This window comes from Anabrus simplex, chromosome 5 (genome assembly GCF_040414725.1).
Source record: "Anabrus simplex isolate iqAnaSimp1 chromosome 5, ASM4041472v1, whole genome shotgun sequence".
NCBI classification, from domain to species: domain Eukaryota; kingdom Metazoa; phylum Arthropoda; class Insecta; order Orthoptera; family Tettigoniidae; genus Anabrus; species Anabrus simplex.
The window spans coordinates 238,187,831-238,210,679 of record NC_090269.1 but is presented as its reverse complement, the minus strand read 5'-3'; the positions used below and the strand labels follow the sequence as shown (position 1 = coordinate 238,210,679).

Sequence of the window (22,849 nt, the reverse complement as noted above, 5' to 3'; positions counted from 1 at the left end):
ATCTGTACCCTCTATGCACAATCCCATTTATGTGAGTACCCCAATGAAGATCTTTCCTTGTATTAACACCTAGATACTTGCAATGATCCCCTAAAGGAACTTTCACCTCATCAACGCAGTAATTTAAACTGAGAGGGCTTTTCCTATTTGTGAAACTCACAACTCGGCTTTTAACCCCGTTTATCATCATACCACTGCCTGCTGTCACAACATTATCGAGGTCATGTTGCAGTTGCTCACAATCTTCTAAGTTATTTATACTCTATAAAGAATAACATCATCTGCAAAAAGCCTTACCTCTGATTCCACTTCTTTACTATATCATGTATATATATAAGACAACATAAAGATCCAATAATACTGCCTTGAGGAATTCCCCTCTTGATTATTACAGGGTCAGACAAAGCTTCGATTTAGAAGGAATGAGAATTAATTTTTCATTTACAATTACCAAAATTGAAACACACAATTTAATTACTCGTATTAGAATGTTTAATTAATTTTTCGACACATTTTAGGCCTTCTCTGTGTGTTGTATGAGAATTCTATGTTTTTTTCTGTCGCAGGAATATTGCCATCATCAGCACTGTCTTTTCCTCTCTCCTTAGTGGAAGTTCTTCCAGATTTGAGGACAACTTTTCATGAATTATGAAAGAAAATTATCTATAGCTACTGTTACAGCCGCCAATTTACCCAGATGAAAATTGCATATAAGATTGCCAAATTGTGGTCAACATACAAGTGACACAGGCAGTTAATTCAAGTACACAAACAAGAGGGAAATTTGCGTAGGTTTCCATAAGAAATGTAGACAGTTAAGACGAGTACTCTGTTACAGAAGTGGTCAACTTTACAGGTTTTACTGTATTATTGTTAACTATCATCATCGTTATCAACATCATAGAAAATATTCAGCTCACGATTTGCTACTTCGGCACCAAGTTTGAGTTTTAATAACCGAACAAAAAACATTCTTGTTTCAGATGATGGTATCTCCAGGGAGGAGAGAACTATCGTACGCGCTATGTTCTCCACACTCCCGCCCTTTGTGCCTATCTCCAGCAGGACGAACAACAGTCGATGTCTCCAGCACAGTGAGCGCTTCCTCAACGAGCTGGAGCAGCTATCAGTGTGGGCGCTCGTCAGTAAGTACTCTGCATACTTTTTCTACAGAGTAAGTTATTAAATCGTGTTAACTTGCTGTCCTACCAAATGCTTTATATTGTGTGTATTCGTATGGAAAATAAGTAAACAATATTCATTTGATTAATGTAGAGAAATATGGTTCCAACTTTAACATTCACTTTCTATAAACTCAATACAATCTGATTATACCCGTTTTTCTTCAAATACTACTGGTTTCTGTATGAAATGAAGCAATCTCCCTCTAAAGAGCTTTTCACTGTATGTAACTGTAACCAATTTTCCTTGATGCTTACCACTTTCATCTCAGGCACGTGTTAACTCGGATTTCAAATGCCGCGCTCTCTAGCAGCCTCGATTTTAGTCTAACGCCGTAGTAATGTAGTTTAACACGAAGTAATACGCAGTAGAGTGATTAAACTCGTTGACTGGTGCCTCGAGTGTAGGCCGCCAGCAGAAACACTGAGTCTTGCATGTTGCCACACAACACTCACTTACACAGAACCACATCCGCCCTTAAAATAGTCACCGTTGGCTGCTATGCACGTCTGCCAACGTTCGTATAAGTGCTAAAAACTCCGGTGAATGTTATTGGCAGAATGATTCCGTACGACTTCTCTTGTGGTAGTAATGATTTCCTCGGCCGAATGAAATCTACGTCCACGCGGCTTTGCTTTCAATCTGGGAAGGAGAAAGAAATAGCATGGTGCGAGATCAGGTGAATACGGAGGGTGTGCCGAAACGGTGACCACTTCTTCCTACGCCGCAGCTCAGGGCGCTTACGACGAATTGGGTCGCGAGAACGGCGAAGGATCTCCGTGTACAAGGTCTTGTTGACGGTTTTTTTTTTTCGTAGTGGCGATGATGAAGATTTCCAGGTGGCCGATTGTCACTTCAGTTGTGGATCGTAAAGAAAACACCATGTTTCGTCTCATCGTCAGCAATAGTGATCAGTTAACCGCAAATGGTCATGCGATCGTCACGTTGGTCTTACATCAAGACATGTTGGGTAACACGCGACATGTTCAGGTCAACAGACAGAATTTTCTGGCACGTACCATGGCTGATCCCTACAGATGCTGCGAGATCGTCTATCGATTAGGAGCGGTTGTCACGCACCAGCATACCAACATCTTCGATTTTGAGTTCATCTCGCACCGTTTGTGGCCGACCGGTACCCTCACCATCCCCCAGACTGTCCCTCCACTGTGCAAAACGTTTGTGCCACGTAAACACAGCATTGGGACCCATTGCATTGTTACCGTATACTCCCTTCATCATCTGGAACGTTTCATTAGCGGATTTGTCAAATTTTTGGGCAGAACTTTACGTTTCGCTGTTGCTCAAGTTTCGTCGCACAAATTCAACGTCCGTTCATAAAAGAGACTGTACTTCTGCTGACACTGTATACACACAACTGGGACGAGAGAACGACTCACACTGCACCATTCTGTGGTGCAAGCTGTCTGCTGCAGTGCACCACAAGACCACAACAACAGCATACACCCAGTACACGAACTTATTGACTCTACTATGTATAATACGAACGAGAGTTGTGAAGACCACAGTCAGTTCAGTGTATCGATCTCATCTCTTCCACGTTCCCATACCCAATTATCATTAACCACTAACACGCATTATCTTCGGTAAGTCAGTCATTACCGGGCGACAGTTGGCCGCTGTTAGCGGTGAGAGAAGGTTGTCTGCTCTGCATTCTCCTGCTAGTCGCTCGTGTCACAACAGTGTGCTTGTTAAGAAAACTACGAGTTTGTTTCGAGTTCTACTTGTGTGAATTCGTTTAATTGTGTTTTCACTGAAACAGTGAAAAGATAAGTAATATCATGGCAACAAAATTTGTAAGGAGGAATACTCTGAAATGCATATTTGAACGTGAGAATAAGCCTTCGGCGTGGGATGTACATAATTGGATCCAGTCACTGCTGAAACTCTCATCAGATCAAATCGACATGATCCAGCTGGACAATCTGGAAACCGCAGCATATATTAAGGTAATTTCAACAGTGATTTACGAACGTTTGATATGTCACTATTCAGGGATTCAGAAAATAATGTTAAGTGATGGTCGTATAGGAAAAGTTACTGTGATGCCAGCCGACAGGGTTCAAAAGAATGTTCGAATACTAAATGTTCCCCCGGAAGTGCCTATAGAGTCCATTTCATTAGTATTAAGTAAATACGGGAAAGTGGTAGAACACAGGGACGAGGAGTGGTCACAGCAATACCCCTTCAATGGAGTTAAAAGACCCAATACCTTCCTTCTTATATATTGAAGGCTTTCGTGCACAGGTTATTTATGACGGCCAAACTAGAACATGCCTTGCTTGTAATTCGCCCAGTCACTTGAAACCAGACTGTCCGCTTCGCCAGAATCGCTTGGCAGAGCGAAGAAATGTAAACAATGACACACTCACACCTGTTAACTCCTCCGTCAGTGAACTAGACCCCACTATACCAGTTTCCCCATCGCTAAGCGAGCCACACAACAACGCCAGTAAACAAGCACCGTGGGCAGATATACACAATGAGGAAAACACAGCACACAACCCGGCTATTGATAGGAATGAATTTCCTTCGGTCACGGAGAGTCAGAATAAACGTATGAAGACTGAGCTGGAACATAGCATTTCCAAATCCCTACCTCCTGAAATCCATGAACACATTAATGCAACTAAAGACGTGCCTTCCATATCCTTGGCCACAGTGAACTCCACGCCTGCCCAGGAGTCTGTGAATTACCTGATAGATACTCCAAGTACCCCTTTAATTCTGGATCTTAGCCAGACCACGAACAACGCATCTCTTCCCTCTAGGATGGAAACCGAAATTATGGGCAGTGCAGATACACCCGATCGGGACTTACTAGATACCGAAATGGCAGAGGAAGGTGTGGAAACTGAAGCGTGTATTGGCGAAGAGAAGCAAAGTAAGATGTCTTCACCTCGAATGAGAAACATAAATAAAACACACAGTACGTCATCCACGGCGGCCAAAAGCTTGAAGGACAGTCAACCATCACATACTTCCTTAAGCTTTAGGGACCCACGTCTACATACAAGAAAGAAGAGTGCCGAGCGGAAAGGGTCTAATTCTAAAGCGTCTGTACCTAACTGACTGCACCAACCACTACCTGTCGTATCTATAAATAACCGTCTACTTAAACATGAATACAGCTTCTTGGCATTTTGCTTTCCCTCTCTGTCTTGTTATGGTGAATCTTCTTACAACTTACGCCACCCTTAATATTAATGGAGCAAGGAGTGTTACAACTCAAGCGCTGCTTAGTCGGTTCGTGAAGGAATATGATATTGACATCTTATTCCTCCAGGAAGTTAATGAGACAAACTTCCATTTCTTATATAACTATGACTATATAACGAACGTAGGTGATAACTTCCGAGGAACTGCAATAGTATACAGGAAAGGAATTCAGCTCACTGATGTCATCCTGGACCCTACGGGAAGGTTTCTGTCTGCCACCTATAATAACACACGATTGATAAACGTATATAGCCCATCCGGGTCACAGTACAAACAGGACCGAAACCTATTATTTACAAATGAAATAGTGCCCCATTTAGTGACACCTGGTCCAATTATTCTAGTAGGTGATTTCAACTGCACTCTTCACCCACGAGACCAAACAGGTACTTTTAACTTTTGTCCAGGCCTTCAGACACTAATACAGTCTATGCAGCTCAAGGATGTGTGGCAGCAGCTACACGGCTCACATGTCGAATTTACATTTTGCCGTGGGGAGTCGAAATCCAGGATAGATAGGATGTACGTATCGAAGGCGCAAGTACAGGTCCTCGATAGCTGTAAGGTGATTCCCGTCGCCTTTAGCGATCACCACAGCGTTCTAGTTATGATGAAGACAACAAGGAGTGACAGATGCATCGTGGGGAAAGGAATATGGAAGATGAATAGGTCTGTTTTCAACAATACTGAGGATGTCCAACGTTTCATGGATTGTTATCATCAATGCAAATTAGCGCAAAATCGCTATAGTAGCGTGATGGACTGGTGGACATATAAACTTAAACCTGCCATTAGAGCTCTCGGACGGACAATAGCGTATGAGCACAACCAGGATACAAGTAGGAAAATTGAATTCTATGACAGAGTTATGTTTGATCTGCATCACAAGGAACAGCAAGGCCAAAATGTCTCTTCTGCATTAAATTCTATTAAGAGAATTATTTTAGGTATTAAAGAAAGCAGCCTAGAACAACTCCATCAGCACGTAAAAGGCACTTCCCTCATCGAAAGAGAGAAAATCTCTCTCTACCACATTGCCAAAATTAGACGGTCAGCCAATAAGCAATTTATTAATCGATGGGATAATGGTAAAGGGACAATATTTACTACAAAGGAACAGCTCCTTGCAGAAAGTGAGAGATATTTCCGTGAAATGTTTGCAGAAGACAGCATCTCAGAGTTCGATATTGACAGATATCTTCATCAACTCCAGAGTCATCTAGAAGGAGATGATATCGCACATCTTACTAATAATATTTCCGAAGAAGAAGTGAAGCGCGCGTTAGACCATACTGCATCAAATAAGACGCCAGGCCATGATGGGATCCCGTATGAATGGTATAAGAAATTTTGGAACATTATTGGTAACGACCTGACACAAGTTATTAATTATGCCTTCAGTCACAACATAAGTGATTCATTTGCAGAGGGAATTATCATCCTAATTCCCAAACTCTCCAGTTGCACGTATATCAGTGACTATAGACCTATTACAATATTAAACACCGACTATAAACTACTAGCCAAGATTTTAGCGAACAGAATCAGAACTATCCTCCCTTCATTAATTACTAATGGACAGGTTTGCACTATACCTGGAAAAAACATCTTCCATAATCTCCTGGCAATACGTGATGTCATCATATATCATTCAGTGTGTGACACTGCTTCAGGAGCTCTGGCTAGCATTGACCTCAGCAAAGCCTTCGATAGGATAACACATTCTTATCTTTGGAAAGTTCTACGAAAGTTTCGATTTCCAAACCGTATCATAGAAACAATACAGCGCATATACCACAAGGCATCCTCCCGAGTTATGATAAATGGATTTCTCTCAGCAAAATTTTCGATACACAAATCAATTAGACAAGGATGCCCATTATCAATGGCACTTTTTGTTTTAGCAATAGAACCCCTGATTCAAAGTTTGAAAAATTCTTTAACCGGATTAAGTATTAACAACGAATGCTTCACAGTACGCGCATACGCGGATGACATTACCCTACTGTTGACCAGTGACGAAGATGCTAATCATGCGCAAGAGCCTCTCGAGGCCTTCTGTACGGTGTCTGGGGCACAAGTGAATTATAGCAAATCCTCATTATTGCTGTTAGGTTCAAATGCCAATCGACAAGTATTTGCCAGCTCCCGGATTCCAATTGTTAACCACTGCAAGATATTGGGCATTACCTTCAGTAACGATATTTCGGAGACGATAGAGTCTAATTGGACTTCTGCTCTAAACACCCTACGCTTTCAGCTAAAGGAGGAACTTTCAAGACGACTCAACATTTTCCAAAAAGTTTGGCATATAAATATCTTTGCGCTGTCGAAGCTCTGGTACCTTGCCCAAATTCTTCCCGCCTCACATGTCATTTGCCAACGTGTTGAAATGGCAATTGGATTTTATCTATGGAAAGGATACAGATACAGAATAAGAAGAGATCAACTTCATCTTACTGAAAAGGATGGTGGCTTGCGCCTAATTGCAGTCGAAAAGAAATGCGCGGCACTCTTTTTGTCTCATATCATTAGAGCATTGTACTCAAGAGGAGATGTATTTGACAGTGCAGTGCTCAATTTGTGTGTAACAACAAACCTGCAACAACAAGATCCCTTTAGAAGCTGCTTCCGGAACGCTCTCTCCATTCTACAGCAACTTCCAGAAACAGAAATTACAGCTGGAAAGTTGGATAAAGCTAAGAATATATACAACTTCCGATTGAAGCAATCTAAATGTATTCCACTCGTACAACAGAAATACCCACATCGTGACTGGAAGCAGATCTGGGAAAATATTTGGAACAAATGGATCCCGATTGAATGGAGGGTATCGCTCTACATATACACAAATGAAATCATCCCGACGGGTGAGAAATTGAAACGGCATGGACAAGTATCTGATGATAAATGCCTGGTATGTCATCAGACGGACAGTCTCGTGCATCGAATTACCACATGCGGCAATGCGGCACTAGTTTGGAGATGGACACTGAACGCTATCTACAGGATATCAGGGACAACAACAACCAGTGACAGAGTGAGAGAGATGCTGAATCTGGAACTAAATCACGCACAGAACGAGAGTAGAAACGCTTGCATATGGATAATAGCCGGAGCCATTCACTACAACATCAAGGCGTACGCTCAGCATACAAGTGTGACTTTACCAGGATTTCTGGATCATCTCAGGAAAGAACGATGGAAGATGGTCAGACAGAAGTGTCTTCAAGAAGCTTTTGGATCACATCTTTTTAAATTCTGAGTGCTTCCTGTTATGTCCTTGTGTAATATCTGCCAATTTTAGGTTAACTGCAGGGTGTTTTGTGGTGATAAAACTGTGTACTGTTCAAGGATTTGGATAATGAATGACAGGCATAATTAAGTTTGCTCCTAGTGTGCAAAAGGAAAAAAAGTTTTTGTGTGGGTTTTTTTTCTGCTGTGAACGACTTGATGTTCTCCTGTCTTAAATTTTAATTTATTTGTTTAGATGCAACTTATCAACGTTCTGTTTGCCGAATTAACCTAAGTTTGTTTTAATATTTTTGTTTTAAAAACAATAAGAAGTTTGTGTATCTCGTTTAGTATAAAAAAAAGAAAAAAAAATATTAAAGTGGTTTTGTTACGTGATAAAAAAAACAACAACAAAAAAAAAAATAACAACAGTCGATGTCTCCAGCACAGTGAGCGCTTCCTCAACGAGCTGGAGCAGCTATCAGTGTGGGCGCTCGTCAGTAAGTACTCTGCATACTTTTTCTACAGAGTAAGTTATTAAATCGTGTTAACTTGCTGTCCTACCAAATGCTTTATATTGTGTGTATTCGTATGGAAAATAAGTAAACAATATTCATTTGATTAATGTAGAGAAATATGGTTCCAACTTTAACATTCACTTTCTATAAACTCAATACAATCTGATTATACCCGTTTTTCTTCAAATACTACTGGTTTCTGTATGAAATGAAGCAATCTCCCTCTAAAGAGCTTTTCACTGTATGTAACTGTAACCAATTTTCCTTGATGCTTACCACTTTCATCTCAGGCACGTGTTAACTCGGATTTCAAATGCCGCGCTCTCTAGCAGCCTCGATTTTAGTCTAACGCCGTAGTAATGTAGTTTAACACGAAGTAATACGCAGTAGAGTGATTAAACTCGTTGACTGGTGCCTCGAGTGTAGGCCGCCAGCAGAAACACTGAGTCTTGCATGTTGCCACACAACACTCACTTACACAGAACCACATCCGCGCTTAAAATAGTCACCGTTGGCTGCTATGCACGTCTGCCAACGTTCGTATAAGTGCTAAAAACTCCGGTGAATGTTATTGGCAGAATGATTCCGTACGACTTCTCTTGTGGTAGTAATGATTTCCTCGGCCGAATGAAATCTACGTCCACGCAGCTTTGCTTTCAATCTGGGAAGGAGAAAGAAATAGCATGGTGCGAGATCAGGTGAATACGGAGGGTGTGCCGAAACGGTGACCACTTCTTCCTACGCCGCAGCTCAGGGCGCTTACGACGAATTGGGTCGCGAGAACGGCGAAGGATCTCCGTGTACAAGGTCTTGTTGACGGTTTTTTTTTTCGTAGTGGCGATGATGAAGATTTCCAGGTGGCCGATTGTCACTTCAGTTGTGGATCGTAAAGAAAACACCATGTTTCGTCTCATCGTCAGCAATAGTGATCAGTTAACCGCAAATGGTCATGCGATCGTCACGTTGGTCTTACATCAAGACATGTTGGGTAACACGCGACATGTTCAGGTCAACAGACAGAATTTTCTGGCACGTACCATGGCTGATCCCTACAGATGCTGCGAGATCGTCTATCGATTAGGAGCGGTTGTCACGCACCAGCATACCAACATCTTCGATTTTGAGTTCATCTCGCACCGTTTGTGGCCGACCGGTACCCTCACCATCCCCCAGACTGTCCCTCCACTGTGCAAAACGTTTGTGCCACGTAAACACAGCATTGGGACCCATTGCATTGTTACCGTATACTCCCTTCATCATCTGGAACGTTTCATTAGCGGATTTGTCAAATTTTTGGGCAGAACTTTACGTTTCGCTGTTGCTCAAGTTTCGTCGCACAAATTCAACGTCCGTTCATAAAAGAGACTGTACTTCTGCTGACACTGTATACACACAACTGGGACGAGAGAACGACTCACACTGCACCATTCTGTGGTGCAAGCTGTCTGCTGCAGTGCACCACAAGACCACAACAACAGCATACACCCAGTACACGAACTTATTGACTCTACTATGTATAATACGAACGAGAGTTGTGAAGACCACAGTCAGTTCAGTGTATCGATCTCATCTCTTCCACGTTCCCATACCCAATTATCATTAACCACTAACACGCATTATCTTCGGTAAGTCAGTCATTACCGGGCGAGTTGGCCGTGCGCTCTGAGGCGTGCGGCCGTGAGCTTACATCCGAGAGATAGTGGGTTAGAATCACACTGTCGGTAGCCCCGAAGTTGGTTTTCGGTGGTTTCCCGTTTTCACATCAGGCAAATGCTGGGGCTGTACCTTAATTAAGGCCACAGCCGCTTCCTTGCAACTCCTAGGTCTTTCCTATCCCATCGTCGCCATAAGACCTATCTGTGTTCGTGCGACGTAAAACCAATAGCAAAAAAATCAGTCATTTCTACTGTTAAGCAGCTGATATTTGCGGTGATTGATTAGTTGTGATTGTGATAAACTCATTTTTTCGACAATTCTGTGCCTCGTGTTTCATTTTGACAACTGCGTTCTGTCATCCAACATGGATGTTTCATGAAATGATGATGAACATGACTTTCATGAGGATAGTAAAGATGAGTTTGTAGTTAATACATCTGTGGAAGTATATTTCACATTTATCACTTCCCGGTAAAGTATCCAAGAGACAAGTATTGTTAAGTTATTGCTCAGTGACGTTGTAACTACTTGTACATAAAGCAATTTAAGAGCCTACTATTGGTTCCCGTGTGTCTCACCAGATGTACAAATCGTAATGAGTTTTAAGAGTAGTTTAATGATAAATGTATATTACTAATAGAATAAACCATGTTACATAATAATATTAATAAACAGATGAACCTTGTGCCCCACATTCTTCAAATTAAAGGGCCAAATATTCAATAATATATGGATATGCATTACTTTTTACTTATACTATATTTTCAATATGTAAAAAAAGAAACGATGTTGACGAAAAGTTAATCAGGAAAGAGGCTTAAGTAAACAGAAGAGGACAACAAGTGTTGCATACAAATTTGGATGGCGAATTAGGTTCCGTTGAAGGCTGGTAAGGGAAAAAGCCCACGAGGACATTTGTTTTGTTTTACCTCTTTGAGTATATATGCTTGACGGATTGTGCTCAAATTTGTCAAACATACAACTGCAACCTTCGCATAACATATAGGTTACTTACTATTACAGTATATCTTAAGTCGAACCTGCAGAGAAATAAAATGTGAAGTAAATCATAGGAATATGTACGCCTGGGGCTGTTAAAAGTAAATACCTGTATAAACAGTTAGTCCTATTAAATAATGGAATCAGCGAGTGTCATTAAAATTCTGATTCCTATAAAAACATTTGTAACCATTTTCATCGCAATTCTAAAAGTATTCCAGAAAAATATGTTTTTCTTTTTTTTAATACCACACTATCTCTTAAGCGGACCATGCAGCGAAAGGAAATGTAAAGAAAGTCACAGGAAAACGTACTTATGGGGCTCTTAAAAGTGAATCATTTCTAAATAGTTAGTCGAATTGAACATTGGAACAAAGAAGATTAACTTAACATTCGATTTCTCAGAAAGAAGTTTATATTAATTATATTCGTAACTCTAATAATTTCCTAGAAAATAATGTTTCGGTGTTTCAGCGCACAATTTGGGGGATTGGAGTATGATATAATTACTTTGAACGAATAAAATAAGTCACAAAATCGTGCTAGCTCTACCATTTAATTCGAGAAATGTTACACATATCCGTGTGTGGTTCACGGTGCCTACTCACCCTCTTGCCTTTTCTTTACTTTTCGCAGTGACAAAGTACAAACCGTACGCAACTGACTCCGCCTCAATTTGAGAACAGTACACTAGCGCCGCGTGTGAGTCTATCTTATTTTGAAAGTCTTTGATTGGAAGGGAACATAAATACATTAAACAAATGATGAAAAAGACCCACACTCGGTTAGCTATCATGGCATGGAGATTCACTGCAAGATACTACACTAATAAAACAGAGATCGTTTTAACTTTCTCTCAGTCACAGACTTTTTTATTTTTAACATTCCCAAACTTGTTACAACAAATTTTAGCGATATGTATGGGAATCGTTTTACAAAATATTAATACGTAGGCTAAATATTCCATATATATTTCAATAATAAAATATTAATACTAATCATTGATACTTTTCCTTTGAATTTGCACTTACGCAGGTACATACTAAAGAACCACTTTGTTGCGATAAAATTGCTGTCAAGATGGTTTTCTGTCCATTGGAAGATCCTTTAAGACTTTCGGAAAACCACAGACATTCTTTCTGACGATTTAAAACGGGAGGTGGAGAGTGAGAGCCTGCCATTGTAATGAAATCTGCCCAACTCCATTGTAAGTGGCAATAGCCAAGGGGGCCTGCGATTACGACGAAAATTCCCTAACCCGGTTTTCACATGAAAAACTATGCATGACGACCACATCTTCGTGTTTCTGGGGTAATGCTAGGAATATGGGATTTTATAAAAGTCTTACAACGTGTACACTATTCACCTAGAATTCGGTATACAATATAGAATTCCATAGCGAAGCATGAGTACATCAGTTAGTAAAAAATTGTTTTGGTTCTTGTTTGAAAGACGTTCCGCTGTGCAATGGTACCGGCTGGATCCAGTGTGAATTTTTCTGTAACTGATTTCATGAAAACTGTTGATTTAGACAAGTATTCGTGTGCAAAAAAGTAATGCAGCAATTCTTTGTAGATAAGATCCAATAGTGTCAGGAATATGCTCATTACGTCGAAGGGCATGGTTGTCAATATGGTGTGATAAAGAACTGGTACTTCATTTCGTAATATAATTTATGCTGGACGATGCCGAACTATAATATACCAGAAAACTGAATCCTAATGAGGCTCATTATAATTCAAATTTCATTGTGATATAGGCTCTCCACCAATCAGAGTTCATATTTTCATTATGATACAACTGTTTGACCAATTAGTAAGGATAGCATCGCACCTGCGCTCAACGCACTAGCTTCTCACTTGTTTCCAAAATCAAACATGTCGGACATATTAACATCAGTGCACCTTCTACCTCCAATATTCCATAACTACACATCACATTCCCACAAATTCACTTCACCAACTGTACAATAAACAATTTGTATTTGAAATAAAGCTAAGTTATGACAACCTTCTATCAAAGCTTTCAAAACATATTACATTGTCAAGGTCTCTGATTCGCTCACGGAAAATCAACAACCCAGCGCATGCGCTCTGCACTTTGTTCAGTAAACTCAACTGTCAAGCGACATCTCGACAGAAATTTATGAATATTAAAAAATAGACTTATAATTATCGTCGAGCATAAACAGTCGTATGCAACGCGCCTATAATGGTAATTAAGTCACTCGTATGGAAATTATAAAACTCGCTTCGCTTGTTTTATGAACGTACTCGTGTCTTAATTATTGCCATTATAGTTTTGTTGCATAATGCACTATTGTATTTTTACCTTGCTTATACGTTCATTTCATAAAATATATGTTTTTGTTATAAAATAATAATATCTCGATATTACCAGTCCCCTACCAGTTCTTTTTCTTTACGTCGCACCGACACAGATATGTCTTATGGCGACGATGGGATAGGAAACGCCTAGGAGTGGAAGGAAGCGGCCGTGGCCTTAATTAAGGTACAGCCCCGGCATTTGCCTGGTGTGAAAATGGAAAATCACGGAAAACCATCTTCAGGGCTGCCGACAGTGGAGCTCGAACCCACTATCTCCCGATTACTGGATACTGGCCGCACTTAAGCGACTGCAGCTATCGAGCTCGGTACCATGTTATTACTGAACATATCACGATATTGCACAGTACTGTCGTCTTAAAAATGTTGTTTAAGTCGTCGTTGATCTTTATACATCAAATAAGGTGTGATCATTGCAATTTGTGTACTTTATACTAGAGTGCCTTCTGTACTTTGCAGTTGGTTCATTCTTTAGTATTATAATAACACCAACGAACCAAATATATGCCACGATATTACCAACACTTGCCATAAGTGTCAAGGTCAAGTGTTTTTCGTCGACTTGCTTAACATTTCATGCGCTTCGTTTGAGTTATCGGTATAATATACGGCCTAGATTTTAAGCCAAGAATGTACCTTTCCTTTTATTTATTTTTTTGGCTTGTGGCTTTACGTCACACCGGCATAAATAGGTCTTATGGCAACGATGGGATAGGAAAGGCCTTGGAGTTGGAAGGATGCGGCCGTGGCCTTAATTAAGATACAACCTGGTGTGAAAATTGGAAACCACGGTAAAACATCTTCAGGGCTGCCGACAGTGGGATTCGAACCCACTATCTCCCGGGTGCAAGCTCACAGCCGCGCGCCTCTCACCGCACGGCCAACTCAACTAAATATGTAGCAAATGTCATTGAAATATCTTGACCCGTTTCCAAGTTACGACGGAACAAATCTAAAAGCAAACATGGTATTCATAGTTCTATTATGTTTTCAGCCATTGCGAAAACATCCAGAAAAACCTGCCATCGGACTTGCATAACAGTATATAAAACTTGAGAGCGAGACCGCTAATATACACTTAATCCTTATTTTCAACATACATATGTTATTGGGGAGATAACCCTCGCTTATTGCGAAAATGTATGGGAAACAGACAAAAGAAAATAAGAATACAACAGTTTTGGCTGAGTAGCATGATAGGCCCAGGATCTTAGTGTTCAAAAAGGAGTCATAAATAAAAGTACTTCCGCATGTTTGGTGATGTAATACTCCTCTACTTCATCCTGATGAAAATATTCCTACGAGGTTTCTCCCAGAGAAAAAAAAAGAAGCATGATATCAATGTCGTAAATAACGTCGTTCTATTTCAGCAAAAAAAAAAAGACATGAACATTGAATTAGGGAAGATATGTTTCACGAAAGAAAGTACTCGCATGTCTCTGTGCGGAAGTGTTTAGAGAACAATGTAGGCTACACATGTGTGATGACACTCTTTTAAGGTGAGAAAAAAGCTTTGTTTTCCCACAATGTCAAGTTTCTCTGGCTTCGCCATGCTCGTGAACTTTCTTCTTCATCAGCCTTGAATGTTACAAACTCTCAGAGTCAAGAGACGCAAAATTACAATTTTTTATGGAGAGATTCACATTACATCCAGCAAGGATTATCGGGTGTGTAATCAGACTTCACTTTCTCTACCAACGCCGTATCAGTGTGTGAAAGCAGGAAGCAACTGCCATTGATTTGCTTGGTTCCGAATATTGTTGGAGAGGTCTTAATTGGATGCCGTTATGCATCACTAGACCAAGCGCCAAAAGTTGGTTGCGAGATAATCGCGTTTAAATTTGGTTCTATGTGAAAATTCGAGCGAACATAATTTTGCTAAATATGGTATTACTGGTGTTATAGGATAATAGATTGTACCTTCTCACCAAATTTCAACATTTTTGTACTCGCACTATATAGATTTCCTTGAAGAAATGGCGCTTAGTCTACTGATGCAATTTAAGGTTTTTCTCAAATGCGAATAATGTATCACGATGCTACACCAATAACCCCTAATTGTTGAGTATCTACTGAGTAAATCATCAAAAAATATAACGTGGCGGCAGCCATGATTAAAAACTGAATCTCCTACTGTCTGGAAAGGCCCGGTAATTGCTTGATCCACTACGACTCGCGCCACAACTCCGGTACATTATTTAAGTTTTAGATGGAGAAATTCTAGAAGGGAAGCTATTCTCTAAAGTCGTTGCTATAATGACTTACTGATTTGAGGAATTTCAACTTACCTGAGTCAAATACAAATGGTAAGGCATGAGCCATTGTAGTCTATACAATTTTCGAATGGATTTTCTTTCGCGATAGGCCTATAATATTCTGAGAGTACAGTATTGACGTGATTTTTTTAAGCCTATGGGGAAGTTTTGTTCTGCTTGAGACAGAAAATGCGATTAAAGATATTTTCTCCCATAAATACACACTGGACAGGTAATAAGACTGTTGCTCTCAGTTCATTCAATCTCGAAATCAGTACTTGATACATTGCTGAACTTCGTCACTTGATAAACCACTCAATGTATTACCACGTAAAAATGTCAGCACTATCGAAAACCCGGGCACCCTCGCTGTCATCCGCGCGCAATGTGAGGAATGTGGCGCTTGGTCTATTGATGCAATTTACATTTTTACTGATTCCCGCTTTGTCGCTTAGGTTTTCTGTTTACTAACAATTAACGGCCTCTTGTAATGCAGTGGGGAATTTTTTATAAATTGTTCAAGCCTTCCTCTACAAGATGGCGCTAAAATCTCAATTTTCGTGAAATGGCGCTTAGTCTACTGATGCATAACGGCATCCAATTATAAGGTGATATTGGGAATTAGGTTTCATGCTCCGCACTTTCTGCTTCTCATAAGTATAGTACATCAAATGTTTGAGAATTTAACAAGAGCTGAATGAATCTGGCGTAAAAATAAATGAAGACTCATTGAATAAACAGGCAATAAATACACAGAAACTTGTAAAAGTTAAGGTTGCAGATTTGGTCCTGAATAAGTCCTGTAGTATTTGAACCTGCCACGCCAGTTTGTGTCATTATATCTACTGACAGGTAAAACAACCCGTAAATGACAAAATGTCCGTCACCTCGGTGTCTATAAAAGTAGTGGTGGGGCGTAAAAGAAAAAGAAAACGGTATAATTATACAACAGGAGGAAAATGGAGGAATGAGGGATGAACCCGTTAAACAACTCTCCAAGTCAGGAAATACCTCTGTAGAAGAGCGAAATAAAGATAAAGCTTAAGGAATTTGCTGGTGAGTCTGAGGTAGGTTGTGTTCATGTAGTCTATAGATGGTTACGCCCGGCTATTTGAATGGACAGAATGGTGGCCTTCGATTCCCGGCCAGGTCGGGAATTTTAAACTTAACATGGTTAATTCTCTTGGTTCAGAGATAGGGTGTTTGTGCTGACCCCAACATTATTATTATTATTATTATTATTATTATTATTATTATTATTATTATTATTATTATTATTATTATTATTATTATTATTATTATTATTATTATCGCCAACGGCCGTAGCCGTGTTGAAACACCGGATCCCGTGAGATCTCCTAAGTTAAGCAACATTGGGCGTGGTCAGGAGATGGATGGGTTACCACGCGCTGTTGGTGGGGGGTAAGGGAATGGAGGAGCGGAAAGGAACTGGCCACTCTACCGTACGTAAACTCCGGCTCAGGAAACACCTCTACGGAGGTTCGGACCTGCCTTCGGGCAGAATAACCCTTACCTTATTATTATTATTATTATTATTATTATTATTATTATTATTATTGTAGTCGAGTAGAAAACATACATATGTACAGTTAGCATACGAGTCATTTTGAAGTGCACAAAAAATAACATGTGAAATCATATTACACATGCCCAGTATTTTGCAATGTCCAATGCACTCTGAGTAGCTTCTAGAAGATCATCCTCTGTGCAACATGTTGGCCACAGAGGGCATTGCAGCATGTGGCTCGTGGTTTGTTCTTGTCCACATTAATTAATAATGCTACGTTTCACTAACTATTTCTACGGTTTTCGGAGATACCACGGTGCCGGAATTTTGTCTTAATGGAGATTTTTTACGTGCCAGTAAATCGAAGGACACGGAGCTGATGTATTTAAGCATCTTCATACGCCACCGTACTGAGCTAGGATCGAATCTGCCAACTTGGGCTCGGAAAGCCAGTGCCTTAACCATCCGAGCGTACAACAAAATACATGACCCTTCCAGATGCAGATCTCAATTTATCGTGTCATGAGTAAGGCGAATAAATAATAATAATAATAATAATAATAATAATAATAATAATAATAATAATAATAATAATAATAATAATACCTTCCTCCATGGTGCTACAGGTTTGATGAGCCTTTTCCAACAAAGCTACCACTGCTCAGCCCAAAGGTTACGCGTGACTCGTAGTAAGCACGATGAATCCTACTGGCTACACAGATCTGGGCCGCTATCTCACCATCCGATAGCTTCTCAGTTATTCTAACGAAGGCTAAGTGTACCTCGAGCCAGTCCATAGATTCAGGTAAAAATCTGTGACTTGGCCGGGAATCAAATCCAGTGCCTCTTTGTAAGAGGCAGGATCGCTACCCCTAGACCATGGGACCGGCAATAATAATAATAATAATAATAATAATAATAATAATAATAATAATAATAATAATAATAATAATAATAATAATAATAATAATAATGAATCCCCGACACAAAAATGTACTTGCAAAAAACTGAATCTTTGGAATAGTTGTTTAACGTCGTTTCGAACACCTACGGAGTTGTCCGGCTCCATGGTTGAATGGTTAGCATGCTGGCCTTTGGTTACAGGGGTCCCGGGTTAGATTCCCGGCAGACTCGGGAATTTTAACCATAATTGGTTAAATTCGCCGACGCGGGGGCTGGGTGTATGTGTCGTCTTCATCACTATTTCATACTCATCACGACGCGCAGGTCGCCTACGGGAGAGCCGAACATGTTCTCGGACACTCCCAGCACCAAAAGCCATACGCCATTTCACTTTACTACGGCGCTCATAATAATAATTTGCTTAAATCAACAAACACGACCACTTTGTTAACCAATATCGGTCTTGCTTTTTTTTTCTTTTTTGCTATTTGTTAGGTCTTGACATACGCCGGGATGTTGAGGGAGTTCCTTGATGTATTGTAAGTCAGCTGTAACATTCAAACGCCCATAAATGCTACAATGCCAGCGAATTCAGTCAGAATCGAGCCCGTTATTTTAAGAATGGAAATGAACTGCGTGTCTGAGATCACCAGTGTAGTATCATACTCGCAATTCTACCACACATTGGGGATTGTGGTTGTGTATGTTCAGTCGTCAGCCCTAAGGCTGGTTGGATCCTCAAAAGCTCCGCCATCAGCTGTCATAGATTACCTAGGCATCACTGAAGAGGCGTACTAGGAAAATGAAGAGTGAGATAGTTTCCCGTTGCTTTCCTCACGGAGCCAGAAGTTGCTATTACATATCAGTCTGCCAAGCCCACTGAAATGCATGCATCAACCGACCCTATGAGCAACATTTTCACACCATTCATAGCAGGGAATGGCTACATAAGGAATGGCATTACTAGCATCGCTCATACCTCAGTCACTTTCATATTGTCAAAGCCAAGGATAAGACTGAGACTGGTCAATGAAAGTAACAAAATTGCTCTAGCCTATACCAGAAGACTTACTGCACTGTAAACACTAGGTCCCGCCAGCAAAGGCAAGTGGTTGTGTAGCAATGTGTTTTGAAAGCAGTTATATATTTTGGTAAATTAATTACACGTGGTGACACACATGGTAAGTATACGAGGCTGATCATTAGGATGTCCCTAGCGCAGTTACGAACGCAGACTAGACAATTGGCAAGAACGTGTCCTCAGCCTCGTTTATTAGCGAGTGGACAGTGTTCCGTTGCCCCCTACATTGTCAAGGACATCTCACGTCCAAACAGGCCGACCTCGCACCTTGTTAATTACTGAAAATGAGGCGAGGACTTCCAGCACAAAATACCCAGCAGTTAGAGTTTCAAAATACCAACGCTAAGAGCAAATACTTATTACATCATTAACATACAGTAATTTAGGAAAACTGTATAATTGTATTAGTTACTATGTAATCGCATTTTTTTGACATTTCTAATAGAAGTACCTAAAAACCTTAATATTCGTTTGATTCATAGATAAGTTTTTCCGGCTATTTGCCTGAATGATCAGTGTGATGGCTTTCGGTTGAGAAGGCCCCGACTTCGATTCCTGGCCGGTCAGAGGTTCTTTTTCTTCTACCGCATAGCTTTCAGTGCCGGGAGTGTCCGAAGACATGTTCGACCAGCCACTTCTGTTGTTGCTTTTCCGGTACACCCCATGGGGTGAGTAACCTGTACCACTGTGTGAGGGTGTTATCTGTGGATGCAGGTGTAAATGTACGGGCTAGGAATGGAAAGGAAGCAGTCGTAGTCTTGAGAAAGGTACCGTACAATTTTCTGAAGCTGAAATGAGAAATCATGGGTGACGACTGGGGATTCAAATCTACTTGTCTCCCGAATACAGAGGTAACAACCATAACTGACAGTGACGCAACGCATTGCGCTAATCGGTCCGGTGAGGGCTTTAACTGCGTATGTTTAATTCCTCTAGCTTGGGACATGACTGTTTATGATGTCTCAATGCGCATCTCTTCATCAACACACCACAGTGCCAACTTGCTCTACTGATTATATAATGCTACATATGGTAGGCATCAGAAAGGACACCCGGCTTTAAAGCACCACATCCACGAGAATTACCGACCTCAAGCAACTGGGGAAAAGGTCAGGAAGGAGAAGAAGAAATATTTCTTGAAGGTTGCATTGTCTTTTAATCTAGTACAGGAGAGAACAAAACATATCAGTCACTGAAGTCCCAGTCATTATTGTTGGCTGTGACAGTACATTGTATACGCTGATGAGAGGTATTGAGTAATAGCCAAGGCTAGGATTTTGATGACATGTCATGTTTTAATTGGTTTCCAACAAACATTGCTAACTTGTACAGAAATCTTGATCATAGTTCCTTCATTGTAGAAATGCTATTTTATTAGGTCATTTTGTTATTTTTTGCCATTTTGTATATTCAGGTCGTTTTCTAAAATTATAGGTCATTATTTGGTAATTTTACGGAATTTATTAGACTATTTTATACTTTTGCAGTGATTTTCTTACATGTTTGAGGATTTACTCGTGTGGTATTGGATTTATCACAACTTTAAGTGAGGACTTGAGAATCTTCACAATGCTCTTTGTCAATTAGGGGACTAAAGAAACCTTGTTCACCACTTACTTCGTGAAATTTTCCACATTCCAGGAAAGACACCACCAACTGGAGAAGTTTTCTTCGTGAACAGTCGAGACTTTCTTCTGAAGACGAGGAGCAATATTCTCTGCAAAACGTAAAGAATTTCAGCTTGTTTTTTTTTTTTGACATGGCAAAGGTCCAAAAGCTTATTACAATGTCTATAACATAAATGTAGGCTCTACCAACTCGATTAGTAAGTAGATTGTAAAATTTCATTTAAAATTGATATCATTTTTAAAAGTTTTTGGATCATTTTATTGGATTTTTGCCGTCATTTTATAGATAATTTTGAAACATTTAGATCATCAAGATACTGGCCCTGGTAATAACACTTAGAGCAGAACTAGTACGTCTGAATGCCATAAAATTGTTAATCATAGAACAGGTCATGCTGCTATATCAGTTCCGGACAGAGTGAGGAAAGCAATGACAAATTACATTTCTCTTCATGCTACCTAGTTCGCCTCTTTATAGCACCGCCATTGGCTTTCGCAATTTCATTATAACGGCAGAAACTTTGGCGGTGCTATTTTAGGATGTAATCAGCCTCCGGGATGAAGACTTAACAGACCGGAAAACCTCATGTACAGTCGCTCAAAAAAAATGCAAATAACCGCTCGTAGTACTATATAACTACTTCGCAAGTACTGTATGTTTTCCTCAGAAACAACTGAATCTACAGGTGCAATATTTGTTTTGGGCATCCGAAGGGTTTTCAAATACACGGGAGGTGAATTATTTTGATAGTAATTAAAACTAAGTCTGAAAAATATTGAATCCGAAGAAAATACAATACCATGCCCTCATTCTTTCTCTGAGCGACTATACATGGATGCAAAATGATTCTTGATTCCAGATTTACATGTTTTCTCTGAAATGTAATCTTATTATAAAAAGCCGATCATGATGATTTATTTTGTTGTGGGATTTGTCTATAGTTTCGGAAGCGTACAGGGGCCGAGGAGTGTTACGAAAAACATGAAAATATTAAAATCAAATTAATTTCTAGACTGTAAGCGGGGGCGACAAGTTTTCAATGTCTCATCATAAAAAGAAAGGACCAATTTTTCTACCAATAACAGTTTGACCTGGATACGACATCGGGTGATGCAGTAGGGCCGCCATCTTCAGGTGCTAAAAATGGCCTTGCCACGTACATAACACTTAATGTAGTTCTGCACTCCGACGTGATAGCACGTCATGTGAATTGTTGATTATTTTTTTCAGTGAGTTGTTCAAGTACGCGGTGGAAAGGAAATTAAATGGTTAATATTTGACAAAATTATGGTACAAAGACTTGTAAAAAGTTTCTATCTTTCGCAAAATGTCGCGACATATGGTCTATAAATGGCTTTGAAATGATCGAAAATGCATTCGACAGGAGAGAGCGGTTTGTCAGAATTCAAAATGTTCATCTCCAGTGCCCAGCGTAAAAAGGCTTATCATTTTTGTGTGTGTACAATTTGCTTTACGTCGCACTGACACAGAGAAGTCTTTTGGTGACGATGGGATAGAATAGTGAAGGAATCGACTGTGGCCTTAATTAAGGTACAGCCCCAGTATTTGCCTGGTGTGAAAATGGGAAACCACGAAAACCATCTTCAGGGCTCTCGACAGTGTGGTTCGAACCCACTATCCACCGAATACAAGCTGATGTCTAGGTGACGCTAACCATGCAGCCACTTTCTCGGTAAAAAGCGTATCGGGAGCGTCTCACAGTTACGGCGGCCGAAAGTCGTGAGGCGAGTTCCACGCTGCTCGAGCCCCAGCCGAGCACATCTACTGCCCCACTGGTGAAAAATGATTTGGAACACATGGATTTGTGTACTGGTTAGCCTGATTTCATCGACTTTGTCTTGAAGATGTATAAATTCGTTTGGAATTAATTCTTAATTTTGCAAGCGTTTCTACTTATCAGCAACTGCCTGTTATCTGATGCACATGTTCCTATCCTGCCAGACACTTTCGGATAGACCTCACTTTTCCATGGCTTCAGCTATTATTACTCTGCAGATTGCCCTTGATCTCCCTCGACATTTCCCTGGACGAGATGCTTTTTCTTTTTTTGCTAGTTTCTTAACGTCGCACCGACACAGATATGTCTTGGCGACGATGGGATAGGAAAGGCCTAGGAAGTGGAAGGAAGCGGCCGTGGCCTTAATTAAGGTACAGCCCCGGCATTTGCCTGGTGTGAAAATGGGAAACCACGGAAAACCATCTTCAGGGCTGCCGACAGTGGGGCTCGAACTCACTATCTCACGATTACTGGATACTGG

General features: G+C 40.4%; 1 protein-coding gene across 1 annotated transcript in view; it reads left to right on the top strand.

The window, feature by feature from the left end:
- drd (drop dead) overlaps positions 1-22,849 on the top strand; it is a 258,127-nt gene that overhangs the window by 47,809 nt on the left and 187,469 nt on the right. Inside the window, exon 2 of the mRNA XM_068227602.1 lies at positions 984-1,145. Within this exon, the coding sequence (XP_068083703.1) occupies positions 984-1,145 (162 nt within the window). The remainder of the gene's footprint in view (positions 1-983; positions 1,146-22,849) is intronic.